Source organism: Lissotriton helveticus, chromosome 1_1 (assembly GCF_964261635.1).
Source record: "Lissotriton helveticus chromosome 1_1, aLisHel1.1, whole genome shotgun sequence".
Taxonomy (NCBI): Eukaryota; Metazoa; Chordata; class Amphibia; order Caudata; family Salamandridae; genus Lissotriton; species Lissotriton helveticus.
In genome coordinates this window covers 1,959,367,580-1,959,390,444 of record NC_136057.1, presented here as the reverse complement: position 1 = coordinate 1,959,390,444, position 22,865 = coordinate 1,959,367,580, and the positions used below count along the sequence as shown (strand labels likewise).

The 22,865-nt window shown below is 41.6% G+C and overlaps 1 protein-coding gene across 1 annotated transcript in view; it reads right to left on the bottom strand.

The window, feature by feature from the left end:
- ASPM (assembly factor for spindle microtubules) overlaps positions 1-22,865 on the bottom strand; it is a 453,390-nt gene that overhangs the window by 294,199 nt on the left and 136,326 nt on the right. The window contains exons 7-8 of the mRNA XM_078644067.1: positions 4,184-4,429; positions 2,421-2,488 (exon numbers count right to left, since the gene is read on the bottom strand). Coding sequence (XP_078500193.1) covers positions 2,421-2,488; positions 4,184-4,429 — 314 coding nt within the window. The remainder of the gene's footprint in view (positions 1-2,420; positions 2,489-4,183; positions 4,430-22,865) is intronic.

Below are 22,865 nucleotides of genomic sequence, written 5' to 3'. Positions count from 1 at the left end.
AGACAGAAGTTGAAACTTCTGACCCGTAATAACTGCACAACTATACTTAACCTCACAATTGTTGATCGGCTACAAAGCATTTCTCAACCCTCGTCTTCTTAAAACATGACTTGTGTGAACTAACAGTTTTCCTCCACCCTTGCTCCTTCACTATATCGGTCTTGAGGACAACCATTGTCACAGTAAAGCACAACACATTGCATCTCATTAGATTTGGCTTTTTGGTTCCTAGGGGAATCTTACTGATACTTAACAACTCCATACCTATTCAACCTGTTTCTTAATTTTGGTCTCATTTTAATTATTCTTTTTCTAACAAAACTTATTTGGGGATTTCAGCAAGTGTATTTTCCAACTATGTTTTTCCTCTTAGTGTTTCTGTATCACATACAATTTTCTAGGAGGAAGACGTTGCTGCTTGTGCAAGCTAACCAAGGTAAGCCAGGGGTTCCTGACAAAACCCTGCTGCCTTCTCGCAAAATAGAGTGGATACAATTTGGGGAAGCTCTGTTGCAGTTCACATTAAGATAGAGGCCTTTCTCAAACGATTTAACTAAAATGTGCCCTATATCCATAATGAAGATAAATGTCTATTTTAATTATTGAGCAAAAAACAATGAACCCATCACAATCATGCCTAAAGAACAATTTATTTACCTTTAACGTTCTTTCTTTTGGATACTCTACCTATATGCATATTCTTTATCATGTGAATACTCCAGGCACCAGACTGGATCTGGAGATTTTTAGCTCATCAATTCCCTCACCTCTAAATTTGGCTTCGTGCAGCTCCACGACTGTTTCTTTTGGCCCTATTGGGGTCACAATATAACTACCATGGCTGTGCACAACATCAGTTCCTTCTGCTATCTGTCCGCATAATGAGGAACAGAGTCTTCAACATGAGCAACCATAGAGTAAACTATGCATTGGCTCGAAAGCAGCGCACATCATGAATGTGAGAACTGGATTGAGGTCCCACTAGGGCATCACTTAGTGTTTTTTAGCAGGAATAAATGGGTTATTCCTTTTAAAAACATCAAAACAAGAGATTAAAACAAAGAGGGTTGACCAGGAAATTGTAAAAACAGTCAGTAAGGTCAACAAATAACATTTAACTGTTCCCACAGCAAGGCCCTGCTAGGCTAATAATAAAAAGAACATTAGGATAGACAAATGGGTTTTAAGGGTTGCATCTGTCGGGAAGGACATCAGAGAACAAACTTCTCCCAGCATCCCATACAGTTTTAATTGAGGGACCCCTAGCTGTCAACATGATATTTACTGCTTCAGGGGCAAGATCAGAGGGCCATCAACTGTCGCCGCCCAATCTTCGCGCATGGATGTGTAAGTTGTGCAGGCTCATATTGCCCTGTGGTTGTGTCTAGAGGCCCCCCACTAAGAAGAAGTCAAATCTGAGGAGAGATGCACATGGTCAGAAGTTTTGGGTACCACACCCTCCTCACCCAAACCTGCGCCACTAGGATGACTTGGGCCTGGCCATGCCTGATCTTCAGAACGTTGGGCAGAAGAGATAGAGTCAGGAAGGCGTCCAGTCCTGATCTCTAATCCAACCAAAAGGCATCCCTGAGCGAAGCTGCCTTGAGGACTCCAATGCACAAAAGCTTTGACACTGCGCTCTCTCGGTCGTGGAGAAAATATCGAGCCAGGGTTCCATCCAATCTCAGAAAGATGCCCTGAGTCACCTCTGAGTGTATTCACCATATGTGATCGGTCCGGCAAGGCTTTGTAAAGTAATCCGCTCTCGTCTTAAAAGATCATACAGGGTGTTTTACAACCTCAGAGATGCATTGATAACTTGTTGAGGTGCATAGCTTCCTGGCACAAGGCCAGGACTGAAACCTGCCCTGCTTTCTGTACCAGATGGCAGTGGTGCCATCAGGGTGAACCTGAACCCATTCACACTTGGACGGAAGGAAGACTTTCAAAGCCAAGCAAATCACCTGCAACTTCAACAAGTAGACAAGGAGGCAGGTTTCCGCCAGAGATCAGAGTGTTCCGATTTCTAGCTCTCCCAGATGACCTCCCAAACCTTGACAGTGTGAGGCTAGCATGGGCTAACCTGAATGCAGGCCATACCTATCTCTTGAGATGCCACTTGCTTCAAACATAAAGTAATTTATTTAAACAAAAAAAGGAAACACTAGTAAGATAAGTAACACTATTCTGAAAACGTTCTATTTAGTTAAGGGAAGAGAGGAAAAGAGAAAAACATCTCCTCCCACAAATTAATTCAAAGAAAGCCACCCATGGCGCATATAATATGACAATGGTTCAAGGCAAATGCTTCTCTGTGTGCCAATTATACATTTTAATACTAAAAGAGAAGTGAGTACTTTTTCACAAAATTTAAAAAAGTGTAGAATTTAAATTTAAAAAAAGAAATAAAAATAGAATACCTCTAATCCAATGCGTAGCCAAAGAGGATTGTAAGACAGAAGCCAGTTTAAAACTTTCTGACGCTCTCCTGAAATGACAAAAGAAAATGGTGGCAGAGACCAGAATTATGTAGCCGGTACACAGGCAATATGACACTTCATCACATATGTCAGGCTATGGATAGATTTACATATTGGAGTCACTAGGCCATGTCCTTTGTCCGAAGGCCCATAGAGCTATACATTTTCCTACCAATGTTCAGGAGAGGTTATGTATTCCACACATTAGAGTCTGAAGTTTCTGAGAAAATAACTGCATCTCCTTTTGTTCAAACTTTAGACCAAATTTAAATCAAGTTAATTGCATCTCAATAACCTCTGAGCTTTTCTGAGCAATTCATGACTAAAATGATGCAAATACTGTTTATTTGACTGTATGAGCTATAGAAATGATAAGATATATAGGAATTAAAAGCCACATTTCTGGGGGGAAGAGAAGGTTTTTAGTCTTCCACATCAGTGTATTTTCTTCATCCGTTGGGTGAATACCCCGAAATCCCTTCTAAATAAAGTATCCGCCAGCATTCATGTTATGGTGCCACAACCATAATGAACTGTTTACATTTTACCTAGTACCACAAATTTCTTATTTTGCCCATCATTGAAACTTCACCAACATCACAAAATCATATGGTGAGCATGCACATTTGTATCACTTGCTTAGGTTGTGTAGCTCAATGTCTGCCCATCAGGACCGTACCAAGTAGTTGGGAGTAAAAATACAGGATTCTCTATATAACAACTCGCTCTTGTTCCTAAGCCATCCTTCTGCCAGATCCATGAGAAGTCCCTACCGAGAGATAAGAAAACAGAGCACACAAAAAAATAGCGGCAGTCCAGGTGCGTGCATGGCTACAACAGATCCATGAAATAACCCAGTCCTCCAAAATTCCTGTGATAATAAGACTACAAACAAAAATAAATGGGGCTTCATTGAGAAAGTAAAAATGAAGTCACCATGCAGAGTGCTTGTGGTTACTTTCATGTTCAGAGCACCCATTAATACAAACCTAGGGGTTCTTAAGGCCTACCAACAAACAAATGCTCGTCAAGGGTTTGCTACACTAAATGTCTGATGTATAGGAAGGTCCGACTAACAAACTCAGAACTTTTACATAGCAAAGGTAAATTTCAAATTTCTTACTACCAACTGCAAGATAGTGAATGTAAAATATTGAGTAGGAATCCTATTCACATTTCTGATAACTGCCACAGTGCTCTCTGAGACAGGTGTATGTGTGCAACCTGCCTTAACCAAATATTTAACTGCAACAAGGTTTGCACAATCGGTTTATTAACTGGAAGTGGTTCTTGGGTGATAAATGATCAACTATACCCAGCTACTCAGACTCTAACCTCAGACTGAAAATTTAGATTGTGAAAAGAATCAGAAACTCAGGCAACAAGATAAGCTCACATGTTTATTTTTTAGTGTTCTTAAAAACTCAACTAATACCACAAACTAAGCTGACCAATGGCGAATTCCTAGTCAATAATGAGATGGGAAAATTAAATCATAGTTTTTGCTGCACTGTCGCCTTTAGTAATGAGCACAAAATCAAAGAAGTATACATTGAGTGTTTTGAGCAGATTGCTCATGCAGCGAACAGGTTTCAAACAGTCATTAAAGAGCTCTTTCAATATAATCAAGGACTACCGCACCTAAAGTTACTACTGGCATCTTGAAATAAACATAAAAAATGGTAAGGTCTTGGTATTCTCACCAACATCTTTCCAGAGATGGCGATCCTTTCTGACAAGCAGACGCTTTGCCTCGATTTCAATCTCCAATCTCTTAATGGCTTTAACAACATTTTCGGATGTGAACAGACGGCAAGCTGCACGGCGCAGTCGATTTAACCGGCATCGGGCAGTGTATGCCTTCAGTGATACTTCCTCCTTGGAGGGTGCTTTTGGTACACTGGCTTTATGATAGTTTTCAGCACCCAAGATAACAGCAGCTGCATTCACTGATTAAACAGAAAAGTATTTAAAATTCCATATTAAGCTTTAAAACCCGCACCATTATAATTAAAAAAGCAAATATTTCAAAGCATGATTTTGATTTCTATATAATTCCATACTGTAATGAGGTAAAAAAAACAAGTTACTTACGTGTACACTGTGGTTATCCAGTATTAATATCTTTTATAGATTTACATGTTTGAATCTTTCCAGTCATGGTGGGACTTCCACGGTATCAATAGAAATGGCAGTACTGAACACATACCATAGATCTCCATAGAAAAGAAAAGTCAATTTAGCAACCTTTCAACCTCCTATTAGAACATCCAAAGTCCAGCCAATCACAGCAGAGACCTTAGAGTAACCCTCCCCACAGTCACCACACCTCAGATTTTGAGCACGTGTGTATATATATATATATATATATATATATATATCCTTCCTTTTTCCTTTCTCTTTGAGGGAGGTTCCTGCTGCGATATAATATATATAATATATATATATATATATATAATATATATATATATATATATATAATATATATATATATATATATAATATATATATATATATAATATATATATATATATATATATATATATATATATATATATATATATATATATATATATATATATATATATATATATATATATATATATATATATATATATATATATATATATTACCTACTGGCGGTCGCCAGTAGGTATATATAGTTAGGATTTTTTCCCTATGGGATTTTTGAAAATTCTATGTCTAATAACTTTGGCGTTTGAGGACGGAATTGGCTGAAATTTTCTGGAAAATGGAACATTTTGTTTCTGAGCAGCCCCTGAAAATTTGGGGGGGTTTCGTCAAGGGGGGGCCGAGAAAAAAGGGGGGTCCCAAAACGTGTTTTTAACATTGAGTTTTCCATAGGGCGGTTGGCCTCACTTTTAGCCCGAACGGCTGAATGGATTTGCACGAAACTTGGCAAAATTGTAGGGACTGGTAGCCCGATGTGCCTTTTGTAGGTCTCAATATATGTGCTCCAGTGGATTTTGAGAAATTAACGTTTAAAAAAAGATATATATCTGTAACAGCGGACCGGGCAGCTCCCCGGTTCGCGGACCGGGGCGCGTACCAGAACTTCGCGTAGCGAAGCTGATTGGCTCTCCGGTGTCTGTCAACATTCTAAACAGTCCGGAGCGGCCGCCATCTTGTCTCTCGGTAGGATTGAGAGACAAGAGGAGGCCAAAACAAAGGGGGAAATAACCATAAGGGGGCATACTAGATCCTCCCTGACCCCCTAGGTTTAATGTGGAGGTTTTAAAAGGGCCCCGCGGGGCAAAAAAAAAAAATAATTTTTTTTTGTTTTTTTTGCGTGGGTAGCGCCCGGTCCGCGAACCGGGAAGCGTTCTGGGCAGCGTAACGTAGCACGTCATATGACGTATCACGCGACAACGCGAAACGTCATGCTGACGCGACGCGTCACGATGTTGTTTTCTAACGCGACAGTTGCGCAAACGGAACGTTTACCGGTTCGCGGACCGGGTCGCGGCTCCGCATTGAGCTAACGGGAAGCTAACCGGTTCGCGTACCGGGAGCGAAACAATAAAAATAATTTAAAAAAAAATTGTATTAAAAACATGTAAAAAATATTTTTCGATTTAAAGAAGAATACATTGTAAAGGTTTTGATATTTGCTATTAAAAAACCATTGAAATTCACTGAAAAAACCATAGGTTATAGACCATATATAGTTATGAATTAGCATTTACAAAACCTTGAAAATTCACTGAAAAAAACATAGGTTATAGACCATATATAGTTAGGAATTAGCATTTACAAAACCTTGAAATTCACTGAAAAAACCATAGGTTATAGACCATATATAGTTAGGAATTAGCATTTAAAAAACCTTATTTTACTCACACAAAACCATTGAAATTCCATATATAGTTAGTTGCACTAACTATATATCGCGCACCCGCAATCCACTGCTGATCATGTCACATATTACATCATTCATGACATGGTCAGTGACATCACTGATGACATCACTGATGACATCTCAAATGACATCACTGATGAGATCACTGATGACATCTCATTTGACATCAATGACCACATCACTGATGATATCATTCATGTGACAATACAATGCATCTCCTCACATTTTAATATAACCTCTGTTTCACCCAGTGTTAAATACAGAGTATAATTTTTGAAACCATTGACACACCAATACTAGTTACTACATACGTACTCACTCATTCCTACGTCTACACACACATTCACTCATTCACCCATACAATCATTCATACATACAATCACTCATCTTTACAACACTATCATATGCACTCATACACCTATACAGACACTCACACTCTGCCACTCATCCATGGAGTTACTCACACACCTAGTCAGTCCTGTAAAGAATCAATCACACTTCCATTTTCTTGTCTATACAGTTAAACATAGAGCACCTTACATTTTCAAACATATACTAACACATACTTACTTTCTTATACAATCATTGATACAAGTACACATTGATCTGCACAGAGTCACACACCTCCCAGCCAGCCACACACACACTCAGTCTCCCATACAAATACTTAGACAATCAATCAATAACCCATATAGTTAATCATATAGGTACTGATCAACACATGCAGCAGTTTACAGAACAACAGACATAATGATGCACAAATTAAGACAGTTTAGTCACTAACCCATGCACTCAGTGAGACACATTTAATCACTCACTCATACATTCAGTCATGCACCTACTAAATCCTTCGTCCAGACACTTATACATCTACTCATTCTTCAATATGTAAAACATATTTAAACTTTACAGAAACACACAGTCACTGGATGATGTCATCAGTGATCTCATCAGTGATGTCATTTGAGATGTCATTAGTGATGTCACTGACCATGTCATGAATGATGTAATATGTGACATGATCAGCAGTGGATTGCGGGTGCGCGATATATAGTTAGTGCAACTAACTATATATGGAATTTCAATGGTTTTGTGTGAGTAAAATAAGGTTTTTTAAATGCTAATTCCTAACTATATATGGTCTATAACCTATGGTTTTTTCAGTGAATATATATATATATATATATATATATATATATATATATATATATATATATATATATATATATATATATATATATATATATATATATATATATATATTCTCCATTGCTGGTTCCTTTTTGCCACTCATGCAGCGCTCGGAATGGGTGCGGCGCCCTGCAGCTGAACCACGCTGCTAATCTATTTGCCACTGTTCCCTCTCAAAGGGACAAAATGGGTCGCACTCCACGGGCCAATTTTGCAATTTTTATTTTTTCATATTCCACAAACTCAGGCAGATGTTAAGACCTACGCGTTTCGGTATTACAAATACCTTGTTCATGATCGTGAACAAGGTATTTGTAATACAGAAACGCGTAGGTCTTAACATCTGCCTGAGTTTGTGGAATATGAAAAAATAAAAATTGCAAAATTGGCCCGTGGAGTGCGACCCATTTTGTCCCTTTGAGAGGGAACATTGGCAAATATATATATATATATATATATATATATATATATATATATATATATATATATATATATATATTCGGCTCCAATCATCCTCCAGGACTCCGCCTGTACAGATACGAGCACTTACGGGGATGGTTTTTCAAGAGTTTTATTTAAAAACCTCTAGCACATCAAAGACGCGTTTCGGCGTTTAGCCTTTTCTCAATTTGCTCAACAGTTTGCGCCATGTTTGTTCATGTTTATATATGCATCACATGATTTACTATTACGAACATAGAAAGTGGACGATTACCATTTCAACACATCTCCATATTGCAGTGTGCAAATGTGTAAATGAGACGCGATAAATATCGCAAACCTTACATTTCTCAAACCATGTCATATGATAGCAAAGAATGAGGTCAATCTTTCACAATCCCCCATTTTCACATTATCTCGCCCTGAATGGGCTTAACCAAGTCGGAGTCCATTTATTAAGCTCATCAAAATCACGCCCTGGATGGGCTAGTAGTTCAGACATAGTAAATCGGACACATACCTATATTTGATGCTAGTTCAGGTCAACTTAATATTCTTATCTTAATTCATCCAAATATTTCATATTTATACACATAATAGAGGAAGACATCATACATGAGCATTAATCACAGAATCATACACTTCGCATCTCTAGCCTAGATGTACTGCCAGTTCTTCATGAACATTTAAACGATTCGGCATCTTGCTTTGCAAATCGATAATGTATTGCGGCTCCAGCCGCCTCAATTTCTGTAGCCGATCTCCCCCTCTTACACTCACGGGGACGCTATCTAAGCATATGTATTTCAACACGTCCCTGTTGCGTCCATGTGCTTTGTCAAAATGTCTAGCGACAGGATAGGATGCATCAGCATTGTTAATGGCTCGCATATGCTCTAATATGCGAATCTTAACTGGATGGGTGGTGCTCCCTATGTACCTCATCCCACAGGGACATGTTAAACAGTATATGGTATAGGGTGTCGTGCAGGTCAGAAATTTCTGTATTTTTTTAGGTGTTACTAGACCTGGAATCTTATAGGATAAAGTCCGTTTGCTGAATTTACACGCTTTACAGCGGCTGTAGGAAGGTGGATATCTGACTATGGTTACCCCCAACTTTTTGCCTAGTGTTTTGCTGGTTTTTTACTTAGTTGGCCTGGGATCCTGCTATTCAGGACCCCAGGCTTCCTGCTCTCTCTGTTAAAATGGACTCCATGTACCTTAGGTACATTTACCAATTGGTACTGGGCCACCTTATCAGTCCCTGTACAGTATACCTTAGGTATCCAGGGCATAGGTGTACCCAGGGCCTACCAGGGACTGAAGCATGTATTATGCTACCCCTGGCTGGCCATCTAAAATAGACACAACTGGCTGCACGACAGCTGGGGCAAGGAGTGTAAACACCCTTTGCTGTAGATATGGTATACCTATATCTAAACCTAAAATGGACACATATATTCCTATCAGTCACTCCTATGGCAGGCCTTATCAATCCTGAAGGCAGAGTGCTTGGAATTATGCGAGATGGTGCTCTGGCATGAGCTGAGCCCGTTTGCAGCTTGCGGAACCAAGTCCTAATAGCTGTTCCATGATAACGCTATACCATATACTCTTAAGTGCATTATAATCCTCGCGATTAAATGCTAACTTTGGTATAACATTATCAAAACATGTCGAGTAAGGTGTCATACGAATTGGAATACTACCCCCTCGCCAATTCTGGCAACGGGGGTAGCATTCCAACCTTCTAGAGGGACACGACATGTAAGTAACTGAGAACCCCGGTTAAAGTTAACTCGAGACTTGGCATCACAAAATGGATGCCACCACCACAGACACAAGTCTGACCTCCTGCTGCTGGGAGTCCTTCCAGCGAGGGAGGCTTGGACAAAGGGTTTACCTGCCTTGGGAGGTGCTAGCACCACCCCAGACAGGATTTTGTGTATTGGGTAGGATAGGCCTGAAAGGAATGAGACATGCCCGGGTCACACAAGGTGTCCTGTGCATACACCGGTTCAAACCAGTTGCTGGGGCATCCCTGCCCCAGCTCTGGCGGGAAACCGGACAAAGGATAGGGGGTGTAGCCACCCCCCTTCCTGGTCCCACCCAGGGGAGGGACCTAGTCAGTAGTGCAGCCCCCTTTAGCAGGATAAAGGTAGGAGCTGGTCCCATTCCAGATTAGATTGATCCTGAACTACTCTACAAGAAGAAACTCTGGACTTCGACGTTCTGCTCCACAGAAGACTGAAGAAATCCCCCTTGTGGGCAAGGAGTGTCCACCCTGCACAAGCAGGCACCATCAAGCGTCCAGCGGCTTCCCTTTGTCGTCTTCCCTCGAGGATCCAGACCCCGACGAGACCCGGATTCCCAGACCTCTCCGACCTCAACTCACATCTGCAGCAAAGCTGAGACCCGTGGGTGCGACGAGACACGTGGGACCGGCCATCTTGAAAGAAACTGCACTTCGCTTCCAGCACGACTCCCGAGGTAAACTCGACCAAGTGCTTTGGGGACTGAGAAGCCCCAGCCCCGAGCAGCCCCTGCACCGAAGATCAGCCCTCCAGCATCCACGAGATCTGCGTGGGGCCCTTCTGCTTGTTTGCTGCTCGATGCGTTGTCTGGTCACTTGCCGGCTGGCTAGTGGCCTCCTAGACGACGAACCTTTGAATCTTTGCTGCTGGTCTGGTTGCTCCAGACTGGTCCTTGCTCCCTTCCAAAAGAGGGGCACCCCGGACTCTCCTAGTCCGCACCAGACGCTTTCTCCACTCACCGCGTGGGTTGCCTTTGCCAAGGCCTGTTGACGCCGATTCCGGATCCAACACCGCCGACAGCGAGAGCCTGCGTGGGACAGCTAGTGCCTCCATCCTGGTCGTCAAAGACAACTCCTGGTCCACGTGGCTGAAGAGTCAAGTGTCCACTCTTCACCTGATCGAGACGACGACATCTGGTTCCTTCCTGGTTCCACTCCAGTCACTGGCTAGTTACTTTGAACATGTCCCCTCTGCTTTCAGGTCCTCTTCTTCACCGATCCACCCATGGATGGCACCGGACATCTTCCTCCTGGTCGCCTGCAGCATCTTCTCTTTCAGGCTCCATTGACTTCAACTCGAGAACCCGACACACTTTGGCACCTATGCACCCGCGGCCCGTGGGTGAGGTAACGAGAGCATTTCGGTGCTCAAGGGTAGTTTAACTGTCCTAGTGTCCAGTTCCACAGTCGTTTTAGTCCTATCTAGTCAGAATTGTCCGTACTCACCTTTAACTTGAACTGTACTGTCCATAGACGTTACGCATCTCGCGTGTGAGTTAACACTCTGCACACGCGTTCCGTGGGCCTCCTATTACTTACCTAGAGTTAGTGTAGCGTGGTCCCATCGATCCTACAGCCTCTGGACAGCTCCATTCCTTCTATCGACTTTCACATTCCACTTACTTAGTATATGGTTTGTCGTGCCCCTAGGGCATCATTGTAATTTTGTGCAACTTATCGTATTTTCCCTAAGAGATTGTCATGTGCCTAGCCCTCTGACCTCTTAAAGAGGTCAGAGGTGTTTGTTATAAATAAATATACTGTTTCTTTTCATAACAACCTGTGTGGTGTCCTTTCATCTGGTATTCAAGGGGTTATATTGTGGTAAAACAGCTGGCTTCACATGCCAAAAGAGTTTAGCCTAAGACTGCTTTGTCCATGCTACCATTAGGATAGCTGGTCTATAAGGTTGACTTACAACGAATCACCATAAGGGTTGTTTGGACTGATACAAGGTGATCACTAGAACTAGTGAGCATCATATATCAGGCCAACTTCTCACAGCGGCCACACGGATAGAAGCCATTAAGTTGTTTCAAATGAGGTTGAACACTGTGGCTCTCATAGTGTCTGTGTACCAAATGGTCTTTTAGCGCCCTAGCTTCCCTGAATGTGACCAGCGGGTTAGATGGAAGGTCTTGTCTAAGGATGTTATCGGTCATTAAGATGTTCCAGTTTTTTCGCAGAATCCTTTTCAGGTCCCCTGCATTCTCTGAGAATGTGGTGATCAGTCTAAACGTGCCACTCTCTGACTCCCTGTTTTTCGTTTTGAGTAGCTCGCTCCTCTCTACACTGTTCACTTTCCTCAAAGCTTGGGTTAACACCCCATCTTTATAACCTCTTGCTTTAAATCTGGTAAGACTTTCTTTCGCCGCTTTCTGAAATTCTTTGTCACATGAGTTATTCCTCTTAATCCTCAGTAGCTCCCCATACGGAATGCTGTCTACCAATTGCTTGGGGTGACTACTGGTGGCATAAAGTGTTGAGTTGCCTGCTGTAGATTTACGAAAGAGTTGTGTGTATTTTACCATTCTCTATATACACAGTGAGGTCTAGATAGTTCATCTCTATACTGCTTATCTCTCCCGAAAACCTCAAATTTACATCATTACTATTCAATACGTCCATATATGCTGCAGCTACTTCAACCGGGCCATCTAGAATGATAAAAAGGTCTTCGATATAACGATACCAACCCTTAATTTTCTTATTCCATTCATGATTGGTATCTGACCAGGCCACCTGCTCCTCCCACCAGCCCACGAAAAGATTTGCGAAACTGGGGGCGGAGCAGGTTCCCATGGCCACGCCCGACATCTGCTTAAACAATTCTTTTCCAAATAGAAACATATTGTTATTAAGAATTAATAGAATTAATTCAGACAACATCTTATTATGCTCGTAATACATAGCAGGTCGCTTATCCAAGAAACTCTGTACTGCTTTGAGTCCATCTTTGTGCGCAATGCACGTATATAGACTAGTTATATCTATAACCATCATACAATAGCCTTCACACCACACCACATCATTAATGCAATTCAAAAAATGCTTAGTGTCTCTCAAGTACGATTTCAGTGTAGAAACGTGTGGAAAAAGGAAAGAGTCAATATACAATGATAAGTGTTCAGTGAAGCTCCCTTGGGAAGCCACAATAGGTCTCCCCGGAGGATTCAACCTGTCTTTATGAACCTTAGGAAGGTAGTAAAATGTCGGTATAATGGGACTTAGGCGTCTTCGAAACAAGTACTCATCAGAATTCAACATGTTCTTATTATGCCACTTGGAGAACATTTCGTCATATTCCTTTATACTGTTATTATACGTTTTTTCACTTATTCTAATATATGTTTTCGCGTCATCAAGTTGTCGTAAAGCTTCTATCTCATATTGAGGTTTAGTTAATAAAACAATGTTCCCCCCCCTTATCCGAGGGTTTGCATACCCAAGAAGAGTCTTCACACAATGCTTTTATTGCCAACTGTTGTTTATTAGTGAAGTTCCAATCCTTCTTTCTATACTTGATGTTACTTCTTAGACGTGTCAAATCCTTGACTACAGCGTCCGAAAACGTGTCTATGGCATCCGTGCCCACAGATGGCATAAACGTAGAGGTAGGTTTGAAGTTGCTCGCCCCTCCCTTCTGTTGTATTTCCATGTCTAACAATGTTTGAGTATTTCCTATGTCCAATATTTCTTCCTCATTTACTTCCATCCTAAGTTCCTCCATAGATCTTATCGCCTCCAAGTCTTTGCATGTTACTCCACTCACATCCATATTCCTCACAGCCGCGGGTTTCTTGGGTGGTGGTTTCATTTTAAAGAACTTGTGCAATTTTAACTTCCGAGTGAATTTAAATAAGTCTATTCTTGTTTGCGCAAACTCGAAACTCTTTTGAGGGCAAAAAGAAAGTCCCAATCTAAGAATTGACTCTTACTCCATAGTCAACTTTTTGGACGTCAGATTGATTATGGTTAGATTATCTTCCTCATTTATACTTTCTTCTTGTAGAAGTTCTTGCTGCGGGTCACGGGTGGCGAGCCTACGATGTTTCTTGCTCCAGCCCCCCGCCTCGTCTTCCTCTTCCCGCTTTTCTTTCCAGTGGCTTCCCCCTTCCTCCCTCTAATTGTTGTTTGCGCATTATTTTGAATTCCTCGTGAAAAGGTGACACATCTGTTTGCCCATCTTCACTTGACACCTCATCTCCTGTTAAAGAGGACTCCGAGGTCTCTTGAACCGTTATAGGGGGGCCCAGTGTTCTTTTTCTTAGTTCTTTTCTGAGATTGTCATATTTCTTCGAGAAGGTCAACACCCTCCCCATGCTGTAATCCCTCTCATCCCTCTCAAATTTCTCTTCTTTACGTTGCTTTATCTTCTCTTCATATTTTCTTAGGCGTTTTTCATTTGTTCTCGTTTCTCTTCCAGTTTTATTTGGTCCTCCTCTTTAGATAGTTCATGTTCCAATTCTTTAATTAGAATCAAAGCATTCTCACGATCACTCCAAGCGAAACGCACACGGATGGCCAGGCTCCCCTTACATGACTGGGCTATATGTTCTGCCCATGCATCCAATAGCAAGGGGTCGGGGTTTTCATATGCCGGTATGGTGTATATCCTAGGACCTCTCGGTATTCGATCCACCTCATCCAATCATCCTCCAGGACTCCGCCTGTACAGATACGAGGCACTCACGGGGATGGTTTTTCAAGAGTTTTATTTAAAAACCTCTAGCACATCAAAGTCGCGTTTCGGCGTTTAGCCTTTGTCAATTTGCTCAACAGTTGGCGCCATGTTTGTTCGTGTTTATATATGCATCACATGATTTACTATTACGAACATAGAAAGTGGACTAACGATTACCATTTCAACACATCTCCATATTGCAGTGTGCAAATGTGTAAATTGGAGCCGAGTGTATGTGACGGGTACACCCCCGTCAAAGCAGGCACCCGCTTGCGAGTGCGGCAGGCTGGTGTTGTTGGAGCTGCAAAGTTTATTACCAGCCGCACCGTGGATGTAAAGAAGAAGTGGAGCGATACGTGTGGGCCTACACCGGGACTATATGCAACAAAGGGGTTTTTTAGAAAAACTCTGTACGACTAAGGCGCTCTACCTAGTGTATACGTTTGAATATAAAGAAAGCTCAGTAATAGTAAGGGGCGTGCAGAGCGAGTGGGAAAGCCCGTAACCACTCAACATGAAAAACACATGAATTTCATATATCTAGAAAAAACAGCATTGCTCTCGCACCCAAATGAAACATTTACAGGTTCAGCAGACGGCGAACCAAATAGTTTAAAGCACCACAAACAGTATCATAAGAATAGCAGATGCAGATTCTTGAGTATGTGTTCAACGACGAGTTGTTTATTCAGTCCACAAAAAGGGGGCCACAATCAGCCGACACGTGTTTCGTTGTGTGAGTGTGGTACAACACGACTCTTCAGGGCTGGTGACAGAAATACATTGTGTGTATAAGATCCGATAATAGTTACAGCACATTTGCATTCGAGAATGGTGACTGTTTGTGAGGGTTATATCCCCATGCTGTGCCAGGTAATTTCCCAGGGTAAACGATGTGATGGGGTGTTTATATGTGACTCTGGTTATCGTATATTTGCCAACACTAAAATTGTATAGAACCATTGTACATCGTAAAGATATTCCTCATGTTTTTGATACTGATTCGTTGACAATTAAAGATGTGCAAACCACACACCTGCTTCTTTCTTTAACAGACATAGAAGAAAGTCCCTATGACATGGAGAAACTACTAGAGGAGCTTGATGTAGAAACCGACTTTGGTTTAAACAGTGGTCTGAAATGCAAATCCAAATGGACCCCCACTCTACCAGGGGGCAATTCAATAGACAACTTTCACAGGCATGTTCAAGAAGATTTGAATAAATTGAACACTAACACCTTAGAAAAGAGATTCAAGTATAAAGATAATTTGACTAAAGGAGAACGTTCAGCATTATCAACCTTGAATAAGAATACTAACATTATCATCAGAGAGGCAGACAAAGGGGGCAATATTGTAGTTATGAACTTATCTGACTACAATAATGAGATACAGAGCCAATTGAATGACTTCTCCTGCTATGAACCATTGGCACAGAACCCCATGGGTCCTTTGACTTTGCTTATTAATAACTGGCTTTCAGAATGGAAACAATCTGGCCTTCTAGACAATGAAGAGTACCTCTACCTAAAAGTCTCCAAACCTACTTTTCCTTGGTTATATACTCTACCCAAGGTTCACAAGAATCTCCCTTTTCCACCGGGCAGACCTATAGTCTCAGGCATTGGGGGACCCACGGAAAGATTGGCTGAATATGTAGATCTTTTCTTGGGTCCTCTCGTGAAAAACCTACCATCACACACACAGGACTCTAAACACATTTTAAGCATTATGGCAGACATAGAATGGCAACAGGGCACCACGTTGGTTACTATGGATGTGGTGTCCCTGTACACTAGCATCAACCCGAAACTAGGCATGGAAGCGATTTGCAAACTACTCTCCAACAGACCGGCATCACTATGGGCTCATACAAAGATGCTGTTACAAATGATGGATATCATTTTAAACAACAATTGCTTCATCTTCGACCGCAAATGGTACCGCCAAAAGAAAGGCGTTGCCATGGGCTCGAAATTTTCGCCATCCTTCGCTAATCTCTTTATGGGAGCTTTGGAGGCGGAATACATCTGGGGGACCAAGGGAGCACAATATATTGACTCGGTAATTTACTGGGGTCGATATATTGACGATTGTTTCATGTTATGGTCAGGGACTGAAGAGGGCCTCCACTCCTTTTTCGATTACTTGAACTCAAACACCTGGGAGATCAGCTTCACTATGCAGCACAATAACAACAGAATGGAATTCCTAGACTTAGAATTCTACATTAGTAACAATGTATTACACAGCAGGCTGTACAGAAAACCGACTTCATGCAATTCAATTTTACATGCCACTAGCTCCCATCCACAACACCAGATTCACTCTATTCCATATGGTGAGTTTCTCAGAGCACGACGAAATTGCAGTGAGCAAACTGAGTTTGAACTCTGCATCACCAACATGAATAAGAGATTTCTAAATAGAGGTTACTCTAACAAATCCTTACAAAAAGAAAAGAAAAGAATTAAAAAAAACAATAGACCAGATTGTTTGAGTTTGCAAACTAAACCTGCATCCTCGAAGCAACCAGTCAGATTGATAACGGAATTTAATGCGTTACATCTCGCACTAAGAAAGAGCTTCAACAAACATTGGAATCTACTGACATCGGATCCTACTCTCAAAGATTGGGTATCCGAGAGACCAATGATCACATACAGAAAAGGACATACACTCAGGAACACTCTCAGTCCTACTGTTCCCCATAATACCACAGTAAACAATTGGCTGACAACTAAGTTTGGGATTCTACAAATGCGGATTTTGTTCTATGTGTATGTGGGGTAAACATAGGACGTTGACTTTCAAAGGTTTTGATGGCACTACTTACAAAATCAAACATAACATTACTTGTTTGACGAAGTTTGTGGTTTACATTATTGAATGCCAGTGTGGCAAAACCTATGTAGGTAGCACCATCAGGGCTCTGAAGGATAGAATAACTGAACATATGAGAGCAATCCAAAAGAGAGACCCGAAATATCCAGTGGCTTTACACATCGCAGAATGTCAATCATCAGAGGATGAGGTTAAAGTACGTTTTTATGGCATTGATGTGGTACCACAACACATAAGAGGTGGTAACAGAGAATTAACATTGAGAAGAAGGGAAGCCATGTGGATCATGCTTTTACAATGCGTGGAACACGGGCTTAATTATGACCCTGAGATGCAATTCTTCTTGGGAGACTAGATGTCGCAAGTCAGCATACAGGGATCAAAGATAGACTTCAACTGAATCGGTCCACTTATTTTACGACTAGTAAATTAAGTCAGGTTGTTGATTTATTGTTGTATTCCGAACATGGAACTGTCTCGCCTTATATATGTACAATGCCATATGTCACAGATCAAGGAATGTCACTATTTGAAGTTGTCACATGACCACACACAACTATAGTGCATGCATTCACACGTTCACGAAGCAGCGTGGCACGTCTACACCAAGTGACACCCCACACCAGGACCACTTATGTGAATTCTAGGAGATACAGCTCCCATTAATAATGAGGGAATGTCCTTATTCCGTCGGAAGAATATATGTTACCACTTCTTTCAGATAATAGAGAGGGATTCTGCGTTTCACGTCTTTCCCAACCATGGGTAATTTGCGAGGACTAATGCCATTCACTCTTGGAACTTGTCCAGTTAATGTTTGCAATTCATGTTCACTAGGCAACCCGACCTTCGTTTTTATACAGTTGCCGATCGAATATGAGCTTTTCAATCACAACCTGAGGTATTATAAAACGGCACTCACACTTCTGATCCATTAACCATTCCAATATGGTGGCCTGAAAGTCGGCGACTCGGTCTAGTGCTCTCTCAGACGAGCATAGAAATACATTTCCTGTTTCCCGGTCACATGTCCGTTCTTGGTAAACGGCGACCGGGAAACTCAAGAGGAGGGAGAACACACTTCTGGTAAGAACCCTTTCTCTCGTTTCGGAACTAAACAAACAAGATACCAATAGGTTTATATTTTTGTACAAACTAGGCGTGTCACTTTAATGATCGTCTCCGTGGACTTTTTTTCCACAGATAGAGACGCCGAGACTGGTCGGCAGTCGCATTCACTTTAAGGATCCCCTCCCGGTTACTGACTTACACGCACACATGTTAAGGTACAGTGTGCTTTTATCTCTATCCTTTTCCTAAATTTTCGTTTTTAACGTAGATGAAATTACAATGATACAGCAATGAAAACAGACATTTTGATTTATTTAATTACAGCAAACGCTTGTTGCATAGGCCAACGTCTTGAAGTTCTAAACGTAAAGTGGGAACATACACACTTGTCTTCCACCTTTGTCTTGAATAACCGCTGTCTGGTTTAACGAATCCCGTCCACACTTGGTAAGTGGAATGGTGCATTCTTTTTACTTAGTATTTTCCTTCATACGTTAACTTTATGCCCTACATACAATGTCTCTCTGCTTTCTTCAGATGGATGTCAGTCTGAAAACATCCACCTATCTAGACCTGGAAATATACAGGCTAGCCACAAGGTAGGCTTAAGCCTGATCTGAGAATTCCAATAGAGCTATCACAACTATACCCATACCCCCCCCCCCACCCCCAACACTCCTCACCTCCGCCTCACTTGTTCGACATGATTTTGACATGCATGGACTTCCACTGCATGCTAATCACGCAACTATGAATGAGAGAAATTCAATTAGAGACCTTCGTTGCTAGAAAAACCTGTTTTATAATTTTGTTGTGGATACAGCACTCATTTGGTTATTTGTTGTGACAAATACATGATCTTAGTTCGACATGAGTTTTATGCCTAATCGTATGTCATGTAGGTGTCTATACAATTTTAGTGTTGGCAAATATACGATCACCAGAGTCACATATAAACACCCCATCACATCGTTTACCCTGGGAAATTACCTGGCACAGCATGGGGATATAACCTACACCGGGACTGTTGTGTATGGAATTCGGGAGCAGAAAAATACGCAACGAGACATCGGACCGATAAGGGGCTTGTGGCACGTTTAGACCACTACCGTATATAAGACTCTGAACTATTACATTATCTGCTAAGCGAAGGGGATATTGCACGTTAAATTAAGCGCTGCGGAGGCAGCTGAAAATCGAATAATGTTCTGCGAAACAGAACGGCGAGCGGCTGAAAAGGGCATGTTCAGGAATAAAAAGAAATCTGGCGACGCTCACAAAGCGGAACAGGGGCAACCAGGCGGGAGTACCACAGATTTGAATTCCAAGCTGGTCACACTAGAACGTCTCTATGAAAGAGAGATTAGGAAATGGTGGGAGGCAGACTCTCTCCAAAATTATATTGAGGTGGATCGAGTACCGAGAGGTCTTAGGATATACACCATACCGGCATATGAAAACCCCCGACCCCTTGCTATTGGATGCATGGGCACAACATATAGCCCAGTCATGTAAGGGGAGCCTGGCCATCCTTGTGCGTTTCGCTTGGAGTGATCGTGAGAAGGCTCTGATTCTAATTAAAGAATTGGAACATGAACTATCTAAAGAGGAGGACCAAATAAAACTGGAAGAGAAACGAGAACAAATGAAAAAACGCCTAAAAAAATATGAAGAGAAGATAAAGCAACGTAAAGAAGAGAAATTTGAGAGGGATGAGAGGGATTACAGTATGGGGAGGGTATTGACCTTCTCAAAGAAATATGACAATCCCAGAAAAGAACTAAGAAAAAGAACACCGGGCCCCCCTATAACGGTTCCAGACACCTCGGAGTCCTCTTTAACAGAAGATGAGGTGTCAAGTGAAGATGGGCAAACAGATGTGTCACCTTTTCACGAGGAATTCAAAATAATGCACAAACAACAATTAGAGGGAGGAAGGGGCAAGCCACTGGAAAGAAGAGCGGGAAGAGGAAGACGAGGCGGGGGGGCTGGAGCAAGAAACATCGTAGGCTTGCCACCCGTGACCCGCAGCAAGAACTTCTACAAGAAGAAAGTATAAATGAGGAAGATAATCTAACCATAATGAATCTGACGCCCAAAAAGTTGACTATGGAGGAAGAGTCAATTCTTAGATTGGGACTTTCTTTTTGCCCTCAAAAGAGTTTAGAGTTTGCGCAAACAAGAATAGACTTATTTAAATTCACTCGGAAGTTAAAATTGCACAAGTTCTTTAAAATGAAACCACCACCCAAGAAACCAGCGGCTGTGAGGAATATGGATGTGAGTGGAGTAACATGCAAAGACTTGGAGGCGATAAGATCTATGGAGGAACTGAGGATGGAAGTAAATGAGAAAGAAATATTGGACATAGGAAATACTCAAACATTGACCAACTTTAAACCTACCTCTACGTTTATGCCATCTATAGGCACGGATGCCATAGACACGTTTTCGGACGCTGTAGATAAGGATTTGACACGTCTAAGAAGTGACATCAAGTATAGAAAGAAGGATTGGAACTTCACTAATAAACAACAGTTGGCATTAAAAGCATTGTGTGTAGACTCTTCTTGGGTATGCAAACCCTCGGATAAGGGGGGGGGACATTGTTTTTTTTACTAAAACTCAATATGAGACAGAAGCTTTACGACAACTTGATGACACGAAAACATATATTAGAATAAGTGAAAAAACGTATAATAACAGTATAAAGGAATATGACGAAATGATCTCCAAGTGGCATAATAAGAACATGTTGAATTCTGATGAGTACTTGTTTCTAAGACGCCTAAGTCCCATTATACCGACATTTTACTACCTTCCTAAGGTTCATAAAGACAGGTTGAATCCTCCAGGGAGACCTATTGTGGCTTCCCAAGGGAGCTTCACTGAACACTTATCATTGTATATTGACTCTTTCCTTTTTCCACACGTTTCTACACTGAAATCGTACCTGAGAGACACTAAGCATTTTTTGAATTGCATTAATGATGTGGTGTGGTGTGAAGGCTATTGTATGATGGTTATAGATATAACTAGTCTATATACGTGCATTGCGCACAAAGATGGACTCGAAGCAGTACAGAGTTTCTTGGATAAGCGACCTGCTATGTATTACGAGCATAATAAGATGTTGTCTGAATTCATTCTATTCATTCTTAATAACAATATGTTTCTATTTGGAAAAGAATTGTTTAAGCAGATGTCGGGTGTGGCCATGGGAACCTGACCCGCCCCCAGTTTCACAAATCTTTTCGTGGGCTGGTGGGAAGAGCAGGTGGCCTGGTCAGATACCAATCATGAATGGAATAAGAAAATTAAGGGTTGGTATCGTTATATCGAAGACCTTTTTATCATTCTAGATGGCCCGGTTGAAGTAGCTGCAGCATATATGAACGTATTGAATAGTAATTATGTAAATTTGAGGTTTTCGGGAGAGATAAGCAGTATAGAGGTGAACTATCTAGACCTCACTGTGTATATAGAGAATGGTAAAATACACACAAAACTCTTTCGTAAATCTACAGCAGGCAACTCAACACTTTATGCCACCAGTAGTCACCCCAAGCAATTGGTAGACAGCATTCCGTATGGGGAGCTACTGAGGATTAAGAGGAATAACTCATGTGACCAAGAATTTCAGAAAGCGGCGAAAGAAAGTCTTACCAGATTTAAAGCAAGAGGTTATAAAGATCGGGTGTTACCCCAAGCTTTGAGGAAAGTGAACAGTGTAGAGAGGAGCGAGCTACTCAAAACGAAAAACAGGGAGTAAGAGAGTGGCACGTTTAGACTGATCACCACATTCTCTGAGAATGCAGGGGACCTGAAAAGGATTCTGCGAAAAAACTGGAACATCTTAATGACCGATAACATCCTTAGACAAGATCTTCCATCTAACCCGCTGGTCACAGTCAGGAAAGCTAGGGCACTAAAAGACCATTTGGTACACAGCCACTATGAGAGCCACAGTGTTCAACCTCCGTTGAAACAACTTAATGGCTTATATCCGTGTGGCCGCTGTAAAGCGTGTAAATTCAGCAAACGGACTTTATCCTATAAGATCCCAGGTCTAGTAACACCTAAAAAAATACAGAAATTTATGACCTGCACGACACCCTATGCCATATACTGTTTAACATGTCCCTGTGGGATGAGGTACATAGGGAGCACCACCCATCCAGTTAAGATTCGCATATTGGAGCATATGCAAGCCATTAACAATGCTGACGCATCCTATCCTGTCGCTAGACATTTTGACAAAGCACATGGATGCAACAGGGACCTGTTGACATACATATGCTTAGATAGCGTCCCCGTGAGTGTAAGAGGGGGAGATCGGCTACAGAAATTGAGGCGGCTGGAGTCGCGATACATTATCGATTTGCAAAGCAAGATGCCGAATGGTTTAAATGTTCATGAAGAACTGGCAGTACATCTAGGCTAGAGATGCGAAGTGT